Below are 21,505 nucleotides of genomic sequence, written 5' to 3'. Positions count from 1 at the left end.
CCACGTCACGGAGAGTGTAATACACTCTCCTAACTTTACTGATTATTGTGAAAAAGGTACCCAATAGGATCGAATTTGAACTGGTCTAGGTACTCAATAAGTACAACCCTCGATTTAGGTATCTCAGAGAAAAATGTGGCAAAGTTTAGGGGGCTATCTATGACTTTTGCCTTTATTCTTTAGATGCTTTTTATCCAAGTTTCACTAATACTTATATTTCTATTTCACATTATTACAATAATATGGTACATAGTTTTCTCTTAGTTTATGTCAATATTAGCAATGAAAACTTTAAGAAATGCTGCATTGATATAAAGTTTTAGAAATTAAATATATTTTATTCATTAGGCAGAATTAAGTTAGCTTTTATGTTAGAAATCAAACCATATATTAAAATTGAATTTAATTGTTTTTTTTCCCCTACGTAGCCCACGGAAAGACTAATTCGTGTTATGACAATTTTATGCATTTACTTTTTTTTTTTTTTTTATGCATTTACTGAATGATCCATAATTGTTTAGTAATAGTACCTGCTTTTGGAAGGTTCGGACAAGAGAATGGAGAAGGAAGAAAAGAACTTGAACCTTTAAAGTTAGGCCACTAGTTTTCTCAAATTGTGGTTCGCAATTTCGCATAAACATTCAAGAAACAAAAGAAATAAAAGGAGGAGAGGGAAATTCCACGTGCACTTATCCACAAATTCTAGATTTCTAATTATTGGATCGACCTTCACAGAGTACTTAGTTTAGGGAAAGGTTCAATATCTTTTTGTTTTTTTGTTTTTGTTTTTTGAACTATCGGCTTTCCCTTAACTTTGCCTACCTTAGGAGTTGATAACCAATACACTCCTATCGTTACTCTTTCGGCTATCAAATGGGCGGGTTGAGCTGAAATTGGCCGATCAAAATGAATTGAAGTAATAAATGGATTGGGCTAAAAATGAGCTGGGTCATGACCCGCCCAACTTGACCCAGTTTTTTTTTTTTGAAGTGTCTATTTTTCTTCATATCAAACACACCATAAATTTATGAGATAATTACACTCAATATCAATTGGGGTACCAATGCTACCGAATTTAGCCCGTATTTGAGTTTCTTGCCCGCAGTAGCCCATCTTCAGTTTAAATAAAAATTACTTGTCAAAAAATGACCCAGCCTTCTCTCTCTTCTCCCCTCTCTCTACCTCCGGTGCTGCCACCCACCACTGCACATCGCCGTCGGCGCCGGCGCCGAAGAAGTCCTTCTCTCTCGCTCTCTCGCTCTCTCTCCTCCCTAAACCCTAGATCTAGCTCGCGGCGGTGGCCACTACATCGCAGCCGCCACCATGGAAATCCTTCTCTCTCGCTCTCTCTCCTCCCCAAAACCCTAGATCTAGTTCGCGGCGGTGGCCAAAAATGCCGGCGAAACCCTAGATCTAGTTCGCCTCTCTCTCCTCCGCCTCCTACTGCTACTGAAACCCTAGATCTATTCCGCCGACGTTGTGTTTGGTCTAGGTTGTCTGGCCGGAGATGGAGCAGTGGCGGCAGCGTTGTGGTTGTTGTATATGGATGTGTAATATTGTATATGGGCGTACAATATTGTATATGGGTGTATAATATTGTATAACATTGTATATGGGTGTATATAGATATATGTTATAATATTGTATATGGGTGTATAATATTGTATAACATTGTATATGGGTGTATATAGATATATGTTATAATATTGTATATGGGTGTATACGGATATATGTTATAATATTATATATGGGTGTATATAAGTGTATATGTATATAGGTGTGGGTTAAAGCTTTGCAATGTAAGTTTTGAGCTATTTTTTTACAATGTAAGTGAGCAAATTGTATATTTATGAAATTTTCCCTAATTTATAAGATACATGGCACAAGAAAAGTGTATGCATAAAAAATAAAAATAAAAAGTAAATTTCAAGCAATAAACCCAAATTTAAGTAAATCTCAAAAACGGGTTAGAATTGGGTTAGTATTGAGCTAAATTAGAGATGGAAAATTTACTTATCATAGCTATTTCTAAGACTTATTTATGAATAATAACTACTTTTTATTTTATTTATTTTTCGTAGCTAAAATATTTTCTTAAATTATATATCGTAACTAGTGTTTTATATTTCACAAGTTCCTCTTGATTTTCTCTCACTTACAAAATCTATCTCTCTCTCTATCTATCTATCTATCTATCTATCTATCTATCTCTCTCTCTCTCTCTCTCTCTCTCTCTCTCTCTCTCTCTCTCTCTCTCTCTCTCTCTCTCTCTCTCTCTCTTCCCTTTCCTACCCTAGATCTTGTTTCCCCTTACCCCTCTCTCCCTCTTCTATCTCCACCACAACGCCGCCGTTAACACCAAAAACAGCGGCACCCCCAGGTCTTGTTTCTCCTTACCCTCCCTCCCTTCTCCATCTCCACCACCAATGCCGCTGCCAGCACCAAAAACAGTGGGAGAAGCAGGAAAAGGGTACAAACCTTATGAAATGTTTCAAACATAAAATTTGTCCATAAAAACAAAGCCTAAAGCTTCTGTGGTATTCATACCAATAATGCTATATATAGCAACTTGATGATCTCATTGTATTATATTGTTACTTTAATGTAGTAACAATATATTTTTCAGCTTATTTTCCAGATCTGGTCCCTCCGGCACAGCTCGGATCTGAGCGTATTATATTCTGGCGTTTTCAGGCGTGTCAGCTCAGATTTTCCAGCGTGTCGGCTCAAATCTGGTCATGTTTCGGCGTGCCAGCTCAGATTTGAGCTTACTATTTTTTTGTATTTCAAATCAAAGTGTATTTTATTTTCTTATATCTGAGATGGAGGTGTATTTTATTTTTTGTATTCAGTATTTGAGTGTATTCGTTAATTTTTTGTGCACAATTCAATGTTTGGGCGTGTATTTTATTTATTATATTCAATATTTGTTAATTTTTTTATGCACAATTCAGTGTTTGGGCGTGTATTTTATTTATTATATTCAATATTTGAGTGTATTTTAATACATGCGACCCATTTTCGTTATTTTTTTTGTGTAAATACATTCAAATACTGTCGAATACATTCAACTGATGCGACGTCAGGCTGTGACTTTACTAATCTGAACTCGAATACATTTAAATATAGCCAAAACAAAAGGATTATCAGTATATAAATACAATGAAATACACAAATCCTTTGTGTATTTAAAGGATTTACTTATTCTGTTTTTATGATACATGTATTTCGCTTTATTTAAAAACACGAAAATACATGTATTTCGCTTTATTTAAAAGAATTATTCCATTCTATTTTATGATACATGTATTTCGTTGTATTTAAAAATACTGAAATACAGTCGAAACTCCTTCGTGTATTTAAAAAATTTACTCCACTCTATTTTTATGATACATTTATTTCGCTGTATTTAAAAACACGGAAATACAGCCGAAAACCACATAAAGGATAGCTACGGGTTGTAAATTGCAAACTTGTAGTTATATATTGTTAGGAGCTTATAAAAATAGTTGTTTATGTAAGTTTCCCATTAGATATCACTTTAAAATAAGGGAAACTTACATAAACCTCCATATTTTGGAAGATTCTAACAATTTATAGCTACTTTTTCATATTTACCATTTGTAGTTATTTTTTTAGTTTTTTACGGTTGTATTTCGTTTTTATCAATACATGTATTTTTGTTTTTCCTATTTTTTGGACGTAATTATAGTGCCACATTTTGGATGGAATCTTCTAAAAATGGAAAACATCATAACACATCCCATAAATCACGTCTTGATCATATCTTCCAATCTTTTAAAAATAGAACATATCATAACACATCCCATAAATCACGTCTTGATCATATCTTCCATAATATTTGCGTATATAACTCTTTCCTGCAAAGTTGACATGGAGAATATCTCGATTATTATGTTAATAAATTACAATACAAAATACATATATATTTATGATAATGTTTATAATTATAATTAGATCAAAATTATATGACACTGAAACAAATAAATATAACTGTAACTCAAATAAACCACTTATCCACTTAGGTTTACACATATATTTGTACTGGAATCCTTTAAATACATATACATACATATGTATTTTTCTGATAATTGCATATACAAATACAGAAAAATGCATTTTTATTTACTTAAACAAATAAATACAAGTGTATCTCAAATATACCACATATGCACATATGAAGACAATACACGTATCAACTTAAGTATTCACATGTATTTGTACTAGAATCCTCTAAATATATATACACATACATATGTATTTTCTTGATAATTACATTAACAAATACAGAAATATACATTGTTATACCCCATTTTAATCGGATCAAAGCGGTGTACAACATATTGGTGATTCTTAATTAATTATGTAAAGAGTCGCCACCTAATTATTTTTAAGGTGAATTAGGACACCTAAACTAATGCTAAATTAACTCTGGTTCAAAGGTCCATTTAACTTATATGATTCTAGGTAAGGGTTCTAATTATCCTAAAGGGAAGGTGTTAATCATCCTTTAGATCCGTTAAATACGGTTAACCGGCCAAACTTAGGTGAATTGAAATCAAAATAAATATTTGTCTTAAAATATCAAATAGGCAAATAATTAATTTAGAAAAAGAACACTTTTTAACCTCAAAATGAATTAAGAAGTGACTTATAATTCACAAAACGGTTTTCTATTTAAGAAAGCGAGATTAGCAGATTTAAAATTGAAACTCTTCTTTTTGAAAAAAAAAAAAAAATAGCAAAGACATGGTCATTTCTTTTAGAACTTGAAAAAGAAAGTCATATGACCAGTTTTTGTTTTAAAACTTGTTTAAAAATAAGTAGCAAGAAAGTATTCTAAAAAAATGTTTGTCAATTGAATCAAAATCCAAGCTTTCAACTTGACCAGGGACCAATTACTTTCACATGAAAGAAATGAAGTTGGTTTTAAAGAGATGATTTCAAGTCCCATTTGGATTGCTCCTAAATTAAATTAAACTCATTGGGAACTGAAATCTGGTGGTTGTAAACCATTTCGATTCATAAAAAACATTCCCATAAAATGAACTAGAAAAGAACTTAGAAAAATATTACTTTTGATAGTCGCTGAAATAATATGCCAATATCCATCCCCTAAAACTAAGTGTCATAGTGTCGATAAATTTAAACGAACCACATGAACGGTCACAAATAAGAAGAACAAAGACAGTTAGTTTTGGACAAGCTAAAAATGCAGCAGGTGCTCTTTCTTCTCCAACGAGGGAAAGGAGTGAGCGAAGAAGTGGACGCGGGTTCTATATTTCCCGTTATTTCCCTTTCATTTTTGTTCGGAGGTATCATGAGGGAACGAGAGAGGTGCTTGAAAGGACGAAATGCAAGTTTCTTGCATGCACTGATGATATTGAGTCTCGTTTGAGACTCCTCGCAACTCCGGATGTCATGCAAAAGAAGAAATCCGAAAAGAGAAAATTAGAGTAAACAACAAAGATAAATAAAATACAGTAAAGATCACTCAACTACAACATGTTGAACCAAACTTTGACACATATTTTGCACCTAATACCTACTGGAAACATATGATTTGGTTTACCTTTTGCTCAAGCAAACGTTTTATTCAGAATACAAGCTCTTTTCCTTTACCTTTTTTAAACACTTAGACATAGAGGAAACTAAATGATTATAGATTCAAAAATTGCTTATCTAGACCATAGAAAATTATTGTATGAACTTGACACCATATTCAAGCTTAGCTACAACATTCATACTTTTGACAATAAATAAACTAAATCTTCCACAAGCAGTATACCTCCTTAAATAAGTAAAGGAAGAGTGCTAGCATATTCTAATATGGACAGCAACTCAGTCACGCACACACAACATTTCGTTTTTGAGTCAATAGTAATTTCCTATTGGTATAACTCTAGTACACGAGCAACAAAACACGAATAACAAGAAGCATACTGAAAACTTTTATTTCATGATGTTTAACACTAAACTAGCATACTTCATAGCATGGATTTGACTAAATAACTTCGGAATTGAAAAGCAAAGGAAGAAACATCACTGACCTGCTACGGTGGCAGTGAAATGGGGCTTTGAATCTCCAATCTACGCTCGAACACAAACGATGCTCAGATCCGAGATTTTAACAGAGATAATAAGAGAGCAAGATGAACTTAGTGCTTTGAGAAAGAAAAAAAACAGTATTAAGGAGATTATTAACTCGAGGGGGGGAATGGCGGCTAGAAAAACTTTGCCTTAAATGAGTAGAAAATGCTAGTATTTATGGTGATGAGCTAGGGTTTTTAGGCTAACATTTGGGCGGGATTTCAAAAGTCTGGGATTTGCATTTAAAAATAGTTGTTTGAAGATCAGTCAAGACCATGACAGAAAAAAAAAAACTGAAGAAATCTCTGTCACCAGATTCAATCTTTGATATATGGACGTTATATCATCAAAGGGATAGAAAGGCTTCTGATAAATATTGAAACAAGTTAAAGTTTGCACGGAAATGGGGTGAAAAACCTCTGTCCGTGTCTAAGAAAAGTAGAACGTTTAGCCAAAAATGGAGATGAGAGAGAGCAAGCACAGCTGATCGATTGTTTTTTATGAAAAGTATTTGAAACCCTAGTTGATTTTTTTAGACAAAACGGGCCGGGTCGGTTCAAAAGAATAGTGGGCTGCATATTGGAATGATTTTTTAAGAGATGCTCAGATGGGCCATTTATTCGGCCAAATGGGCTAATCCGTTTTAGGCTGAATTAGAGGCAGATCATTTTTTTTGCGTGGATTGCCCTTCTTTTGGGGTGGTCTTTAAATTTTGCCCCTCATATTTGTGGTCTTTAAATTATGCCCCTCATATTGCTGGTCTTTAATTTTTGCCCTTCGCGTTGCAACCCTGAGCATTCACGCAGAAATCATGAGGTTCTGGGTTCGAACCCCCGCTCAAGCATAAATTAAAAAAAAAAGTTGCAAGGCAAAGTTTGGATCGCGTGTATGCCGGACTCGGCTTACACTTGTTAAGGAATTACCAAAGTTATGCCGGACCTAGCATACTCATGCCTTATGGGCAGACTTGGCATAAGTATGTCGGGTCCGGCATAACTTTGGTAATTCCTTAACAAGTTTATGCCGGATCCGGCATACTTATGGGCAAACTTTTAGTTAAGCCTTAACTAAAAGTCTTTTCCTAGTTATGCCTTATGGGGCAGTCTTTTAGTTAAGATACAACTAAAAGTATGCCCCATAAGGCATAACTATAAGTATGCCCACAAGACGGAACTTTTCTTTAAGGCATAACTAAAAATTTGTCTTATAAGACAAAGTTTATGTCTTAAGGAAAAGTTATGCCTTATGGGGCATACTTTTAGTTATGCCTTAACTAAAAGTCTGCCCCATAAGGCATAACTAGGAAAAGACATTTAGTCAAGGCTTAACTAAAAGTTTGCCCATAAATATGTCGGACCTGGCATAAACTTGTGAAGGAATTACCAAAGTTATGCCGGACCCGGCATACTTATGCCAAGTCTGCCCATAAGGCATAATTATGCCGGGTCCGGCATAACTTTGGCAATTCCTTAACAAGTGTATGCTGGCGGGGGCATAGCGAAATTTAAACTCTGCATTGTGATTTTTTTTTTTTTAATTTTTGACTGAGTGAGGGTTCGAACCTGGAACCTATGATTTTAACCGAAGGGCAAAATTTAAAGATTTCAAATATGAGGGGCAAAATTTAAAGACCACCCCAAAAGAAGGGCAATTTTGCGAATTGCCCGAGACAGATTTGTGCAAAGGCATTTGAGCTTAATTCAAGAATATTTCCTCTTTTTATAATGCTTTGAGATTCTTTTCTTAAAACTTGGACCAAGATAAAATCATTTTCAACATGTATAATATCTCAATATAAAAATAAAAGGATTAACTATTAATAACTCAATATCAAGAATTTTAAAGAGATACTAGTAAGTTGTTATTTTAAACAAAATTGTCGACAAACTAGACAAATATAGTATTTTAAAAGTTATTGATGACAAGAAGCTCTAAGAAATTAAATGAAAGAAAGGAGGGTCAAAATTGGGTGTCAATATACATTTGTATTTACTGAAACAAATAAATACAAGTGTATCTCAAATATACCACATATGCACATATGAAGATAATACACAAATCAATTTAAGTATTCACATGTATTTTTAGTGGAATCATTGTATTTTGTTTTTATCAACACATGTATTTTTTGTTGTTCCTATTTTTTTGGGTGTAATTATAGTGCCATATTCTGGATGGAATCTTTTAAAAATGGAAGACATCATAACACATCCCATAAATCACGTCTTGATCATATCTTAGTAATTGTAGCTATAATATGTAAGTAAAAATGATTTATAGTTACTAATAATAAATAAAATAAAAGGTAGATATTATTCATAAATAGGTCTTAGAAATAGCTATGACAAGTTAATTTCCCTTAAAATAAGTTATGTTGGATTGGGCTAAAATATTTTAAGCCCAACCCATAAATATTTTGACGGATTGAACGGGTTATTATCTTTTGGGCCATATTTGACACCATACTCTTTCCTGTCATATTTGCTCCTACTTCCGGCTGAACAAATAGAATTCTCATTGTTTATCATTGTCCACGTAAGCTTAAACATGGATGGCACCGCACATCAGGGGCAGATCCAGTGTAATGGATGTGGGTTCCCGGGAACCCACACCCGATAGCCCGAACCCTATATTTATATTGAGAGTCTGTTAATTTTATAACAAATTGCTAGTTGGGAACCCATTACTAAAAGAAGTTGTTGGCTTAACGGCAACGAAGGAACCTTGATTCAGCGCTCATGTTCTTGACGTAGGCGATCAATTTCCCTTGGAGTCTTTTTATCCGAATTTGCATATTAGTTCATTTTACTAGGAACCCACAAGCTTAAAATTCTGGATCCGCCTCTAATGTACATGTTTGATAAGCTTTTCTATGTGCCGTCAAGCCGTCCAGCTGGTTATCAGTTTCCTCCACATGACGTTCTCCGAAACAATGGAAATAAATGGCAATGCAGACTAAGCATAAATACTCCAGATCCATACAATATGTATACATCATCCAAGATTTGAACTTTGAGTTCGAGTTTGAAATTCTACCGTAACTCATTTGATTTACTAGGTATGAAATTTATTTTTTGTACTTGAATAGTAGAACTTCAGCACATATACAAATACAAGGTCAGAGCTAAAGCTAGGGTTCGGACTTCGGATGAACCGGTAACTTCAGCCCCTTGATCTACAGTAAACCTTTAAGCCAAAAATAAGTTCCGAAAACGAAGAACAGAAAAGGCTTAGGAACTCACAGGATTTTACTGGAGAACCAAATAAAATAAAACACACAATTCTGAGATGTGAGCAACTGCGGTAATGGAAATTAGTGAACTCCTAAAACTAGGAATTCGTCTTATGAATGTAATCTCAGTTCCATAAAATTGTGCACATTAGTATTTAGTGAGTATAATTTTGTACACTTGATTAATTTGATGTTAACTCCTATTTATACGGGAAAACATTCTATAATTGATTTCAAGAATGATCAGACAAGAAATGTCTAAATTCCAAACGAAGATTGGACACAAACAGTATCGTAAATCCTTATCCTTGGAAAGCTTCAATTCTATCATTCTATAAACAGGGTGCATTGGTAATAGTTCTATATTTGGTAGAAGTCAATAATGTGATAATCCTGAAGCATTCATCATGCGGAAAAGAGAAGAACAAGAATAGAGAAAGAAGTTTTTCCCAATCATTAACTTAAGGAAGGCAAGAGAGATGCATAATCCTAGTTCTTGAGTATTACACTTGATGCAAGTCAAAATGATGAATATATAGAATGCATCTGAGCCCGGCAAAGGGAATGAGCTACAGTTTTCGAAAGAGATCACAAATGTAAATTTGTTGCTGAGACTGTTTCATTCCTTGTACATGATTGCCCTGGGTCTATCAAACAATATAACAAGCTTTTCCCTCCTAAACTTCCAACTTTCTAGAATTCAAAGAAAAGGAATTTCACTGTTGAAATTACCAACTTACCTCTATCACAATTGGAGTTTTTACTAAAACCCAACATACGCGAGGTTGCGCCTCTAGATAATCCTACAAATAATGAGGTTAAATTTTTGTCCTAACACTCACTCGTACAGTACCTGCTTAATGCTGTCACGACATAACTAGATTCGACAAATGCTAAATGCTGAGACCAGTTACTTACATAGCCGTGACACTGAGGAATCTTGCATAATTCATAATAATCCCTTATAAATAGCTCATGCAAAACCTAGGGAAGGTAAAAGGTAGCTATTCATCACACTCCTCTCTTTTCTTACCTAAGAAACACCCTACCAGCCTGCAACCAAGGGCTCTGTGACTAGTATCCATTGCAAGGTTTGCACCCAAACTAAATACTATTGCTTTGGCCTCTGACATTTCTAATCTGGGGTCTATGTAAGTAGCCACTAGAACTCAAAACACAGTTACTTCCACTTCGAGGCCAACAAATTGGCTAGGAAACATTTATCGAGTTCAATTAAAACCCATAGAGCTTAATTCTGAATAAAAATCATGTACCTTTTGAAACTAATTCTCCACCATGGTCAGGCCTCATAATGAGATGGTTCGGCCATGTGCAGCGGAGATGCGTTGATGCGCCAGTAAGGAGGTGTGAGAGGATGGCAGTGGTGAGCCTGAAGAGAGGGAGGGGTAGGCCAAAGAAGGCCTGGGGAGAAGTGATTCGGCAGGATATGGCGCTATTTCAGCTTACCGAGGACATGATCGGTGATAGGTGGGGGTGGAGGTCGAGTATCAGGGTAGGGTAGAGGGCTAGTGGGGGGACGCGAGGTTTTCTTTCTCGTATTAGGAGTATTTTTATCCTGTCTCTATGTGTTGGGTCCTGTCTATCTTTGTTGTTGTATCATGACTTCCTTGCTCTTGCTATTTTTCATTTTCGCATTGTTTTGATTTGCTTGTCCGTATCTGACTCTTTTCCCTTGTTTTCTTTTGAGCCAAGGGTCTTTCGGAAACAACCTCCCTACCTTCCAAGGTGAGGGTAAGGTCTGCGTACACTTTATCCTCCCCAGACTCCACATTGTGGATTCAACTGGGTATATTGTTGTTGTTGTTGGTCAGGCCTCATTATCAAGACCTGAAGAACTGAAGTTTGCTCCACTAGTAGCAAGATATTAAGAAGTCCAAAACATCATATATATATATATATATATATATATATAGTTTTTATCTACGACAGCATTTTGACACATTGTGATGTGATCCAATCTAAGCAATTGTTTTTAAAACACACACACTTCAATGGTGGCATAACAAATATGTCACTCTATTTTTTGAACATGGTTCTACCAAGAACCTCAACACGGTGAATCATGCATGCTACCCAGAAACACATTGATAGCATTGATGATACGCGACAACTACTAATACAAGTACTACTGCTCCTCAAACCCAAACAAGTTGCCTGTAACCACATTCACTATAATCTTCTAAAATCTTCACTATCAACCATGAAATGACAAATAAGTTATCCCTCATTGTTAACATCATTATAAACAAAAATAAGAAGGTAAGATTAAAACATTCTGATCCCACAACTCCCAACTAATTCTGGGCATTTACATGGTTCAAAGACTAAACAGATACACACAGCATAACAAACAAAGTCAAAACTAACACAACATTACCATCCAAAGAAACTCTTAATGTGGACTAATGGAAGCAAAGTTATCCAAAATAGCCACAAAGACAACCATTTGACAGTCAAAATTTAAACAAGCCTGAAGAAGCAATGGGCTGCATTGAAAACGGGGTCCGCAATGGCTTCAACAAAGGATCAGCAGCAACATCCACAGCCAAACCAGTACTATCAATAACATCATTTAAATACCTCAACCTATCAGTCAATTCCGTTGCCTGTGCCCTCAGCACATTATTCTGTGCAACACAAATTGCATATCTTTCTGTTGTCTCTTCAATCTTAGCCACCATGTTCTTGTTTGCACCCTGTAATCTGCTCACTTCCCCTGTCAAATCTTGCAAAAGCTTTTGCTTCTTCATCCTCGAACGCCTCGCTGATTCCCTGTTCGAAATCATCCTTTTCCTCTTCTTTTCATCCATTCCTGCATACCTTTGATCATCTTCTGATGCAGATGAACTAGCACTCTGCCTTAAACTTGACATTTTAAATTCAATACTGTGGCTATAATTCAAGATTAACTTTTTGGGACAATCAAAAAAGGTTGTTCTTCAATAATAGAAAGCTACTATTTAGAGGGTGTCAAGGGTCTTCATGAAAAGTCATAAAAATGGTAGAGAAACAATACAGAGAAAGATTGAACAAAACAAAAGCCTAAAAGGGTGGTGGAAATCGAGAAGATCATAGATTGACTCCTAACTAAAGAAAACCCAAATTCATTGTCTGAGAAAAAATCAACAACAACCCCAGAAATACCCACCTTGGAATCTCCAAAAAGAACACAAACAACAACGTTAGAAATATGATTTCAAGATATGGGGTTGTCTCAAATTTGAGACAATGAACAAAGGTTGATCAAAAAGGAATCAAGAAAATAAGCAGAAACTAGTAAGCCAGAAATAAGAAACGACAAACACAGGAATGGTAGGTGGAGAAAATTAGGGAAGAGATTAATATGGAGAAGCCAGAAAGTTTTTTGTATTTTTGGAGGAAAAGAGGATTACGTTACTCAACCTTTGAAAGGTGTTTTTGAATAGTTTGAAGGCGAGAAGAATGTTCGGGATGACAATTGTAAAGCCCAAAACTAGAAAAATACAAAATATTCATTGAACTCTACGTATATTTTGAGAAAATTAATATTCATCCCTTTTAAGTTTTAAGTCCCAAAATTAGTACATAAAATTGCTAATTACTTTGTAACCGAACTCATTAATAATCAAAATCAAAGTTCCAGCGCAATATTCTTAGGAAATAAAACATATTTTCTACAGTGACTAAAGTGATTTATTCGAAATTCGTATTTTCTGTCCATTTTTTTTAAGTGATTAAGCTCGCGAATACTAAACAATAGAAGGTTCTTTAAGTGAGATAGTGCGAGGTGGGACTAGTCTAATTGATTCCAATCTAATCTCAAATAGTGCATTTAGAAATTCAAAATAATATCCAATTGAAGAATAACACCTTTATAATATTTTAAATAATGTCAAAGTTAACTGAATTGGATAACAGTAGCATACCTTTATAATATTTTAAATAATGTCAAAGTTAGCTGAATTTTGGATAAGAGTAGCAAGGGATGGCGCGAAAAGTCGGATTAGGATAGGACCGTATTTCATTAGTTTACTGTTTTGGATTGTAAGAAGTATTAATTGTTTAAAGTGTGGATCAGGATTAAACGAATTAGGAAAATATTCTTCTTTATTACATCTGGAGCATAACGAGACGGAATTTTGAAGAACAATCAATTTAACAAAACAGTAAAATCATATAGTATGTATTTGCGCTAATTCGAAAGGCCCCTTGACGGACAAAACAAGAGTTAAAATTATAATTCGTCTCCATTCCTAAGGAATCAAGAAGGAACGATTCCTTCTTGATTTTTTTTTAAAAAATTGTCCCCTGGACTCTTGTTTTACAAAGCTTTTGATGAACTATTGAAGAATGTCCAAAAACAAAGTATTCGATCAATTTTATGTTTCTCTAAATTTTATTCATACTTAAATTAAATATTATTATTTTCTACTGTGGCATACACCATTTTTTGTCCAAATTAAAACTCCAAGATTACTAATTTTGAGTCTACTTCCTTCCAAACGCGCACAAAAACGAAAAAGGAAATTTAGGTGACAATGAGGGAGTTCTCTTATTCACTCCCTTTAACAAATTAGCACTAAAGGTTATGCTGTGGAGATAAATAATCTCCTATTCTTAATTAGTGATTTCGAATTCGAGTCTCAGGAAATAAACTCTAGTTTAAGTAGAGAGCATTTGATTCTCAAAGTGAGATTTCTCGATATGAATTCGATTTAATTAAATCCAGAAATAAAAACATCAAGTGGAAAGAAAAGGAGGGAATTCTCTTATTGTAGTAAATGGTTATTAGGTTCCACATTTTCTTGGAAAAAGACAAACTTTGATGCGTGCATGGAACTGCCTAAATGATTGCTGCTAGTTCTAGATATCTCGGCGGGATAATGAAGTGAAAGCTATTTTCTGGTTAAAAAGCATGCTGCAAATAATGATTGTTCGACTTATTTAAATTAAACAACACTTTTGCAAAGTTCTGTTGATAAATACAGCGAGCGGAGCCAAGAAGGACCTAGGGATTCATTCAAACCCCTTTAGTGGAAAATTACACTATTTATACATGATTAAAATTATTTTTATATATTTATAGTACATGTTGAACCCCCTTTAGCATCTTTGTATTTTTACTTCTTCATATTTTGAATCCTCTCAATGAAAATTTTGACTCAATTATACTCTCCAATCAAATGATGTGAATTGACCAAGTCAAAGTATATTAGAAAACGAAAAAGTAGAAATTTACTTATGAAAGCTTCTATTTGTCTTCAATTTACTCTCGTTTATTTTTCGGTCTCGCACCGTTAATTTCTTATGATGGTTGTCCAGCTTGACTATGATATTTGTTATGGTGGAGTCACATAAATAAAGAAAAATAAATAAATTTACCCCTAAAATAGTAATTTGGTTTACATATACTCAAAGCATGCTCTGAATAATTAAAAGGGTTTAAATATGCCCTTCAGAAATTGAAAAGGTTCAATTGTACCCTTATGTGGTACAATTTTTCCACGGTAAAAAACTTTTAATGAAAGAAGCATATTTGAGACGTAAGATAATTGTGGAGGCTCCTACGAGCCCAAAGAGGTTATGTATAAGACAAATCGCTCACACTAATGACATATTTAGACAATTTCTCCGTCAGAAAATAGAATGATTTAACTCCAAAACTTATAATTTTCTAAGTTACCACACCTAAATTTTTGAAGAAGCACACAACAAACATGACACTTCTTCTTTTCTCTCTCTTTTGGGATGGGGAATTGATGCTATATGTATTTAAGTTTATAATATGATATTATTACTCAGTAGTGTGTTAAGAAGAAACATAACGAAAAATCAGATTATAAAGTCTTGGTCAGTGACGTGTGCGAAGCTGAGTGGCCTAGTTTGCGCTGATTCTACTGAATAATACCCTCTCAATTTCACTTTGGATTCCCATTCTAGAATATATTTATTCCGTGTATACTTTTTTTGAGTTTCAGAAACAAAACCAAAGTAGATGTCTAGTTTTCTTAGGCAACCGAATTTAGATTTATTCTAGATGTTGGAAACTAGCTCAGTCATTGATGGCAGCTTTGATTTCTAATTTTCAAGATTCTGATTTAACACCCAGCTCTTTCTTCGCATTTAACATTAGTTTCCCACGTTTCTAGACCAATTTTGCCCCTTTTTTCAGTCATTGAATATTAGTATAGTTGAACTGATGATGTTTAATCAGTATTTCTTTGTAATTCTTAATCAAATTACATCATATATAATGTTATTAGAGCCTTACCGATATCTTTTGGCTTATAATGTTGAGATTTTAACCTTAAGCTTTAAAGATAAGTTGATATGAATGAGAAATAGAGGGAAGAGAAATGGAAGGAAAATTTGAAAATTTGAGCAAAGTTTCTTTTGGAAGAGAACTTTGTACCACATTGATGGCAGAAAGGGAGAGCTGCGTATTTATATTTGAAAGCACATACTTTAGCTCATAAAGAGTTGAGGAGAAAGCCTCTCTCGCGCCATTGTCGTCGTTCTGTTCGGTTTCAGTCAAATGATTTGATTGATGATGATGTTTTTGGACCAATTTTACTTTTTCAATTTCATAATTTAATTTCCATTTCTGATATTATATAATAGTATTTTCACGCAAAAATTAATTTAAAATTAGCAGAATATTCCCAACGGCCATTTCCTTTTTGGAAAAGGCAAGTCTTTTTCCGAACAGGCACCATACCTGTTCGGAACAGATATTTACATTAAAAAATCCTGACTATAAATTCCACAGCTCATATTTACACACAACGGAAAAAAAATATGAACCTCGAAAATTCTTAACTTCTTCTCTTCATATTCAGTGCATCGCTTTCAAAAACAAAAACTGTAAGTGTGGTGTGATTTGCTTCGCTATTTGAATTCGCTAGAGTTCTGTAGTTTGCATTGCCACTATTACAAAAACGTTTTTCCGTTCTATCCTGGGAGGAAGTAACCCAGATCCTTGGCAACCGTGAGGGGGTTATAATTCCTTAAGAACACACCAGCAACTTGTGGGCTTGGAATATTTTTTCTACATCTTTCACATTTCTGTTTGATTATTTTATTTCTGGTCTTGATTAATAAACAAAAACTTGTTTATTAATTACTGTTTCAGATTACAGAGAATAACGTATATAACACAATAAAAAACAAGGTCATCCAAACCAAATTCCATAACTCAAACCATATCTCTAATACACACAGAAAATTGTTTTTCCATTCTCATGTTTGACTGAAATACATGGAATCATCTGAAAGAAAAAGGCCTAAAAAAAATTTAGAAAAACTAAAAGAGTGAGTACAAGCAAATGGGGATTCCAGAACTTTGATGGATAGTATTATTTCGTAAAGTAATTGAAATTCTAATACATTTTTACAGTCAAAAGATTACCAGGCAAAAAAAAATTGTGGATTCTGTTCCCGGTGATTCCACAAAACAAATACCATGTTACACTGAACAGTTTCTATCTCTCTCATTAATACCTTGGTGCTTAGTATTTCTCCCCAAAACCCGATCAAATCAAAATGTCTTACCAGGTTTTGTAGAGTAGATTGCTAAAGGGGTTCAACACGAGAACTTCCAGTCAGACAAGCGTTCTCTTGCCATGTCACTCACCTAAAACCACATTGTGGCAGGTGGTCAACAAGCCAAGGACCCGCCAGCAAACTTTGAACTTTGCAAACAACGGCCACGAAATCATCTTTCATGAAAAGCCAGAGCCATGCAAATTCATGATGTACCTGTCAGCATAAAAATGTAATTTCTTTTCAGGCATAAAACCCAAGATATAAAGAAAACTATTTATACACGTAGATAAGACCATGATGAGAATTTATCCAAGCATACTTTAAAGGTAAACATCAAAGCAACCGCACCAGTCTATGATTTCATATGGACAAGCTAGAACACAGTAAAGAGAAGACCAGTTTCTTCTAAATCAAATCATCTACAAACTGGAATCCTCTAAGCAAGATGAAGATATTAACACACTCCTATTAGGTCAATAGAGTTATGTTTAGGTTATTATTCCCTTCTGTTGCATTTATATGCAGTATTGCAGTTGCAACATTCTGTCATTCGTTGTATCCACATGTAAAATGTAAGGTTTAATTGTCCAATGGCACAGTGTTGTTTTTGTATACATTTATTTTATGAAGATACTGTAGATGTTTCTATACATATAGTATTGTACTTTATTTATGTAAGGAGTCCATCTCAACAAGCAGACTTTTGTTACAGTCTGGAATTTAAGGGTAGAAGCGGTACATTTTGTGGAAGTATGAAAGGAATCATTTTAGAAAATGAAAGTACTAATTTCTTTAGCAGAGAAAATAGGTCCACCGTCGAATCTGATCCATCTGCTAAGTAGAGAAATAACAGATCATTTAGTATCATTTCATTCTTTAACTCTTTTCATCCATAAGTAAGAGCTTTTTGAAACTAGAATTAAACTTTGAAACTAGAATTAAACAGTCATTACTGAACATGCAAGGCTTCTATTTTCAAACAGGCAAATTCACACGGTTAAAATTGCAGACATTGATCTTATCTCCACTTAGTAAGATGCATCAGATTGTATAAAGAAGCTTACCTGATTATTTTCCTTAAAAAAAAAAAAAGAAAAGGACCAAGACATACAAGACTTGCATTTGGTGTCCATGCTAGCTTGCGTGCACATCGACTAATCAACTGGGTATCGCTATCTCCCACAACTACAGGTATCGGGTACCTCTACTCACCAAGGCTTAAACAGATGAGAAAATCCATCTGTTACGCTATCTCCCACCATTACAGGTATCGGGTACCTCTACTCACCAAGGTTTAAACAGATGAGAAAATCCATCTAGTGTCGCCTCTGTTGGAATCCCAAATTTTGGTTCCAAAGTTGTTAATCCAAGTCTCAACTACTAGTTCACCCCCTTGGCATTCATACAGACACACATTTATGGACTAGATTTTTTATAAATAAGCCAACCCCTTTAAGGTTTCTATTATTTTCATTGCTAAGCAGATTTGAGGTTTTGGCCACTAGTAGAACTCCCTTGCACAAGTGGCCAGTTAATCGGACAGCTGCAGTTTATGGCAGAATCTAATGCTGCAGGCATACTTCACTCACTGGCAGATCCTTCACGAGCAGTTTCAGAATTTCAAGGACTAGCCACTATCAAGTAAATTTAGGACGAGGTCCTATTCGGTCCTAAAAGAAATACATGCTTAGGATCTGCTCGGAATAAAAGCTGAACCATCAACACCATCATGACATATATATCAGCATAATCACATAGAGGTTTGCAATAAAAAAATGAAAAAACAAGAATTAAAGAACACATCATGCAAACCTTCTGTTTCAGATGCAACTATGTCTGAGCACAAAAGATTGCCTTTCATGACGAAGCAGACAAGTCCTCCACTGAATTGCACCCATGTACAGGTTTTAATATAATTAACCAACCCTTGCTGAACACAAAAAATAATTATGAAAATGTAATTAACCTCCATAGACCTCGTATGCTTAACTACTCTAAACCAAAACAGAAAGAGACATAGGAGGAAAAAAGCACATACCAGCCTTGCAATGCAATCATGAGCCGCAAAGCCTTATCTTTGTCCCTCTGAATACGTGAAATAACAATGACAGAATGAGTCGATTAGACCAATCTCAAACTTCTCCACCATAATTAACAATTGACAATATCCTTGTAGAGGTGTCCATCTATGTCAGGGACAAATCCCTTGTCTATCATTTCTTCTCTGATAATGTCATAGGTAACTCTATTGGGTACCAATCCTTTTTCCAACATCTCGTTCAAAAGAGCATTTGCTTCTTCCAGTTTATCTTTCTGACAGAAACCTTTAATCAACACATTATAAGTGACAACATTTGGTTGCATTCCTTCCTTCTCCATTCTTTTCCTAATAGCAACAGCTGCTTTGGGGTTACCTTCTTGGCAATAGCCAGCCATCAAAGTGTTGTATGTCACGTGACTTGGGACCAACCTTTTCTCAGACATCTCATCCAGAAGTCTAACTGCCTTTCTTGATTCTCCCCTTTTGCACATTGCATCTACTCGAATGTTGTACGTTACTAAATCAGCCTTCACACTCTTCTTCTCCATTTCCTCCAATAGCTCTTTTGCTGCTCCAGCATTTCCCTCTCGATAATAACCCCCTAATAAGCAATTATACGTTGAAATGCTAGGACAAATCAGTTTGCTCAACATCAAGTCACGAAGAGCGACTGCTTCTTCCATTTTTCCAGCCTTACTATGAGCATCAATAACTGTGTTGAAAGTTAGTACGTTTAGATCTAACCCTTGCTTCATAACATCATCAAACAACTCTTTAGCCTCTCTAAACATCTTCATTTTTGAAAAACCATTTATCATTACATTATAAGTCCGAATATTAGGCTCCAACCCCAAACGTATCATTTCTGCACGTAAACCAAGAGCCTCATCAACTTTCCCATCACCAAAGAGCCCGTTAATTAACGAGTTAAACGTCACAATATCCGGTCTCATCCCTTGAAGCTGCATTTCTTTAAAGAGCTTCATAGCTGCCCCGACATTATCATCCTTACAAAACCCATCGATAAGAGTATTATAAGTTCTCTCATTTGGCCTCACCCCCTGCTCCACCATTTCTCTCAAAAGTGCATCAGCTTTATACATCTTCCCATCCCCACCCCTCTTGCAATACCCATCAATCAACGTATTATAAGTAACCACATTAGGCATAATCCCTCTAACCTTCATATCTTCCATCACATCCCTAGCCTTATTCAACTTCCCCGCCTTACACAACCCGTTAATCACAATATTAAACGTGTACAAGTCAACCTCAATCCTCCTCCTAATCATCTCCTTATACACAAGCTCTCCTACCTCAAACTTTCCCTCTTTCACCACCCCTTTAAGCATCGGTTTACACGAAAACACAGATAACTTAAACCCATAATCTCCAGCTCTATTAAAAGCCTCAAGAGCTAAATCCACCCTACCATTATTAACATAAGCTAATACCAACATGTCAATAATAATAGAATTAGCACACACATTATCACTACATGTCAAAAGTGTATGAAAAACAGAAGAAACAGTATGGGGTTTCCCATTTTTAACAAAATCATGCAATAAAGATCGAACCTTTGGGTATCTTTTATCATTGACTAATAAAACAAGAACTTTGAATAAATTTTCAAGAGGGTGGTGATAAACCTGATGATTTTGAGACCACCTGAAGAAACTCAAGATGGAGGAAGAATCAAACCCAGAATCCAAAAGATGTTCAAGAAAAGAAGTTGGGTTAATGGGTTTAATTAAGTCCTTGAGTTTAGACCAGTGTTGGTTTGAAATTAGCTGTGAAACTTTGGATTTGAAAAGTGGGTCTGAAAACAAATTGGGTGTTGAGGTTGCTGTGTGGAGGAGTATACGGTGGTGGAGACAACGCCGAAAATATGTTGTCGACATGGATATTAGGCGATGGAACTGAAAGGACAAGTCTTGATTAGGAACAGGGAAGCATATAGAGCCAACTAGCAAAAACTGAAACTGGGTTGAAGTTGAACCAAGAAAAGTTCGGGCTAATTTCAAAAGTGTGGCTCGTTTTAGTTATTACAGATACATTTTCCAACAGGCAGGCAGGCAGGCAGCCAACTTATTAATTTAGGTTTGTCTAATTGTTTTTTAATTAGATGAAACAATTAGTAAATGAATTCGGTATAGTTTAGACCTATTCGGGCCAAAGTGCAGGCAGAGTTCTGTGTCTTGCAAAATTTCTTTTTTATTTTTTTTATTTTACTGAGCTGATATTCGAATTCAGAACCTTGAGATATTAGTCGAAAGATAAAAATTAAAGACTGCCAATTTGAGGGACAAAAATTAAAGACTAGCGCTTTTGAAGGGCAATCCGCACAAAAACATGAATAGCATAAACTCTAATTTGGTAAAGAGTTTTAAAGGATTTAACCAGAAAAATACTTTTTATCTTTTTATAGTCAAGCGAGTCACATGTTGGATCCTAGCAATCCAAGCTAAATAGCATGAACCGTGGATCACTATGTACTCTTGGAACTTTGATGTATTAATGTGAAAAAAGATTAATGAGTGACTTAAATATTTTAAAAGTAAAATGTTTTGACCCAT

General features: G+C 34.9%; 2 protein-coding genes across 3 annotated transcripts; both read right to left on the bottom strand.

The window, feature by feature from the left end:
• Positions 1-11,536: 11,536 nt before the first annotated feature.
• Positions 11,537-12,754, bottom strand: LOC132598439 (bZIP transcription factor 53-like). Its single transcript, XM_060311303.1, has one exon. It carries the CDS (start codon positions 12,235-12,237, stop codon positions 11,818-11,820), a length of 420 nt encoding a protein of 139 aa, XP_060167286.1. The 5' UTR covers positions 12,238-12,754; the 3' UTR covers positions 11,537-11,817.
• A 3,780-nt stretch (positions 12,755-16,534) lies between these two features.
• LOC132598438 (pentatricopeptide repeat-containing protein At1g09820) lies at positions 16,535-21,036 on the bottom strand. Of its 2 annotated transcripts, XM_060311301.1 has the most exons (3): positions 18,927-21,036; positions 18,701-18,818; positions 16,535-17,101 (listed from the first exon to the last, which is right to left on the bottom strand). In XM_060311301.1, the coding sequence occupies exon 1, from the start codon at positions 20,828-20,830 to the stop codon at positions 19,040-19,042; it is 1,791 nt and encodes a 596-aa protein (XP_060167284.1). In that variant the 5' UTR covers positions 20,831-21,036; the 3' UTR covers positions 16,535-17,101; positions 18,701-18,818; positions 18,927-19,039. The 2 variants fall into 2 exon arrangements, with proteins under 2 accessions (XP_060167284.1, XP_060167285.1); XM_060311302.1 differs by lacking the exon at positions 18,701-18,818.
• Positions 21,037-21,505: the final 469 nt, after the last annotated feature.

Source organism: Lycium barbarum, chromosome 6, assembly GCF_019175385.1.
Source record: "Lycium barbarum isolate Lr01 chromosome 6, ASM1917538v2, whole genome shotgun sequence".
Lineage (NCBI taxonomy): Eukaryota > Viridiplantae > Streptophyta > Magnoliopsida > Solanales > Solanaceae > Lycium > Lycium barbarum.
This window is presented reverse-complemented; position numbering and strand designations above follow the sequence as displayed.

Excerpts from the sequence above, each read along its gene's own strand:
- LOC132598439 (XM_060311303.1), bottom strand. The coding sequence starts at position 12,237 with ATGTCAAGTTTAAGGCAGAGTGCTAGTTCATCTGCATCAGAAGATGAT.
- LOC132598438 (XM_060311301.1), bottom strand. The coding sequence starts at position 20,830 with ATGTCGACAACATATTTTCGGCGTTGTCTCCACCACCGTATACTCCTC.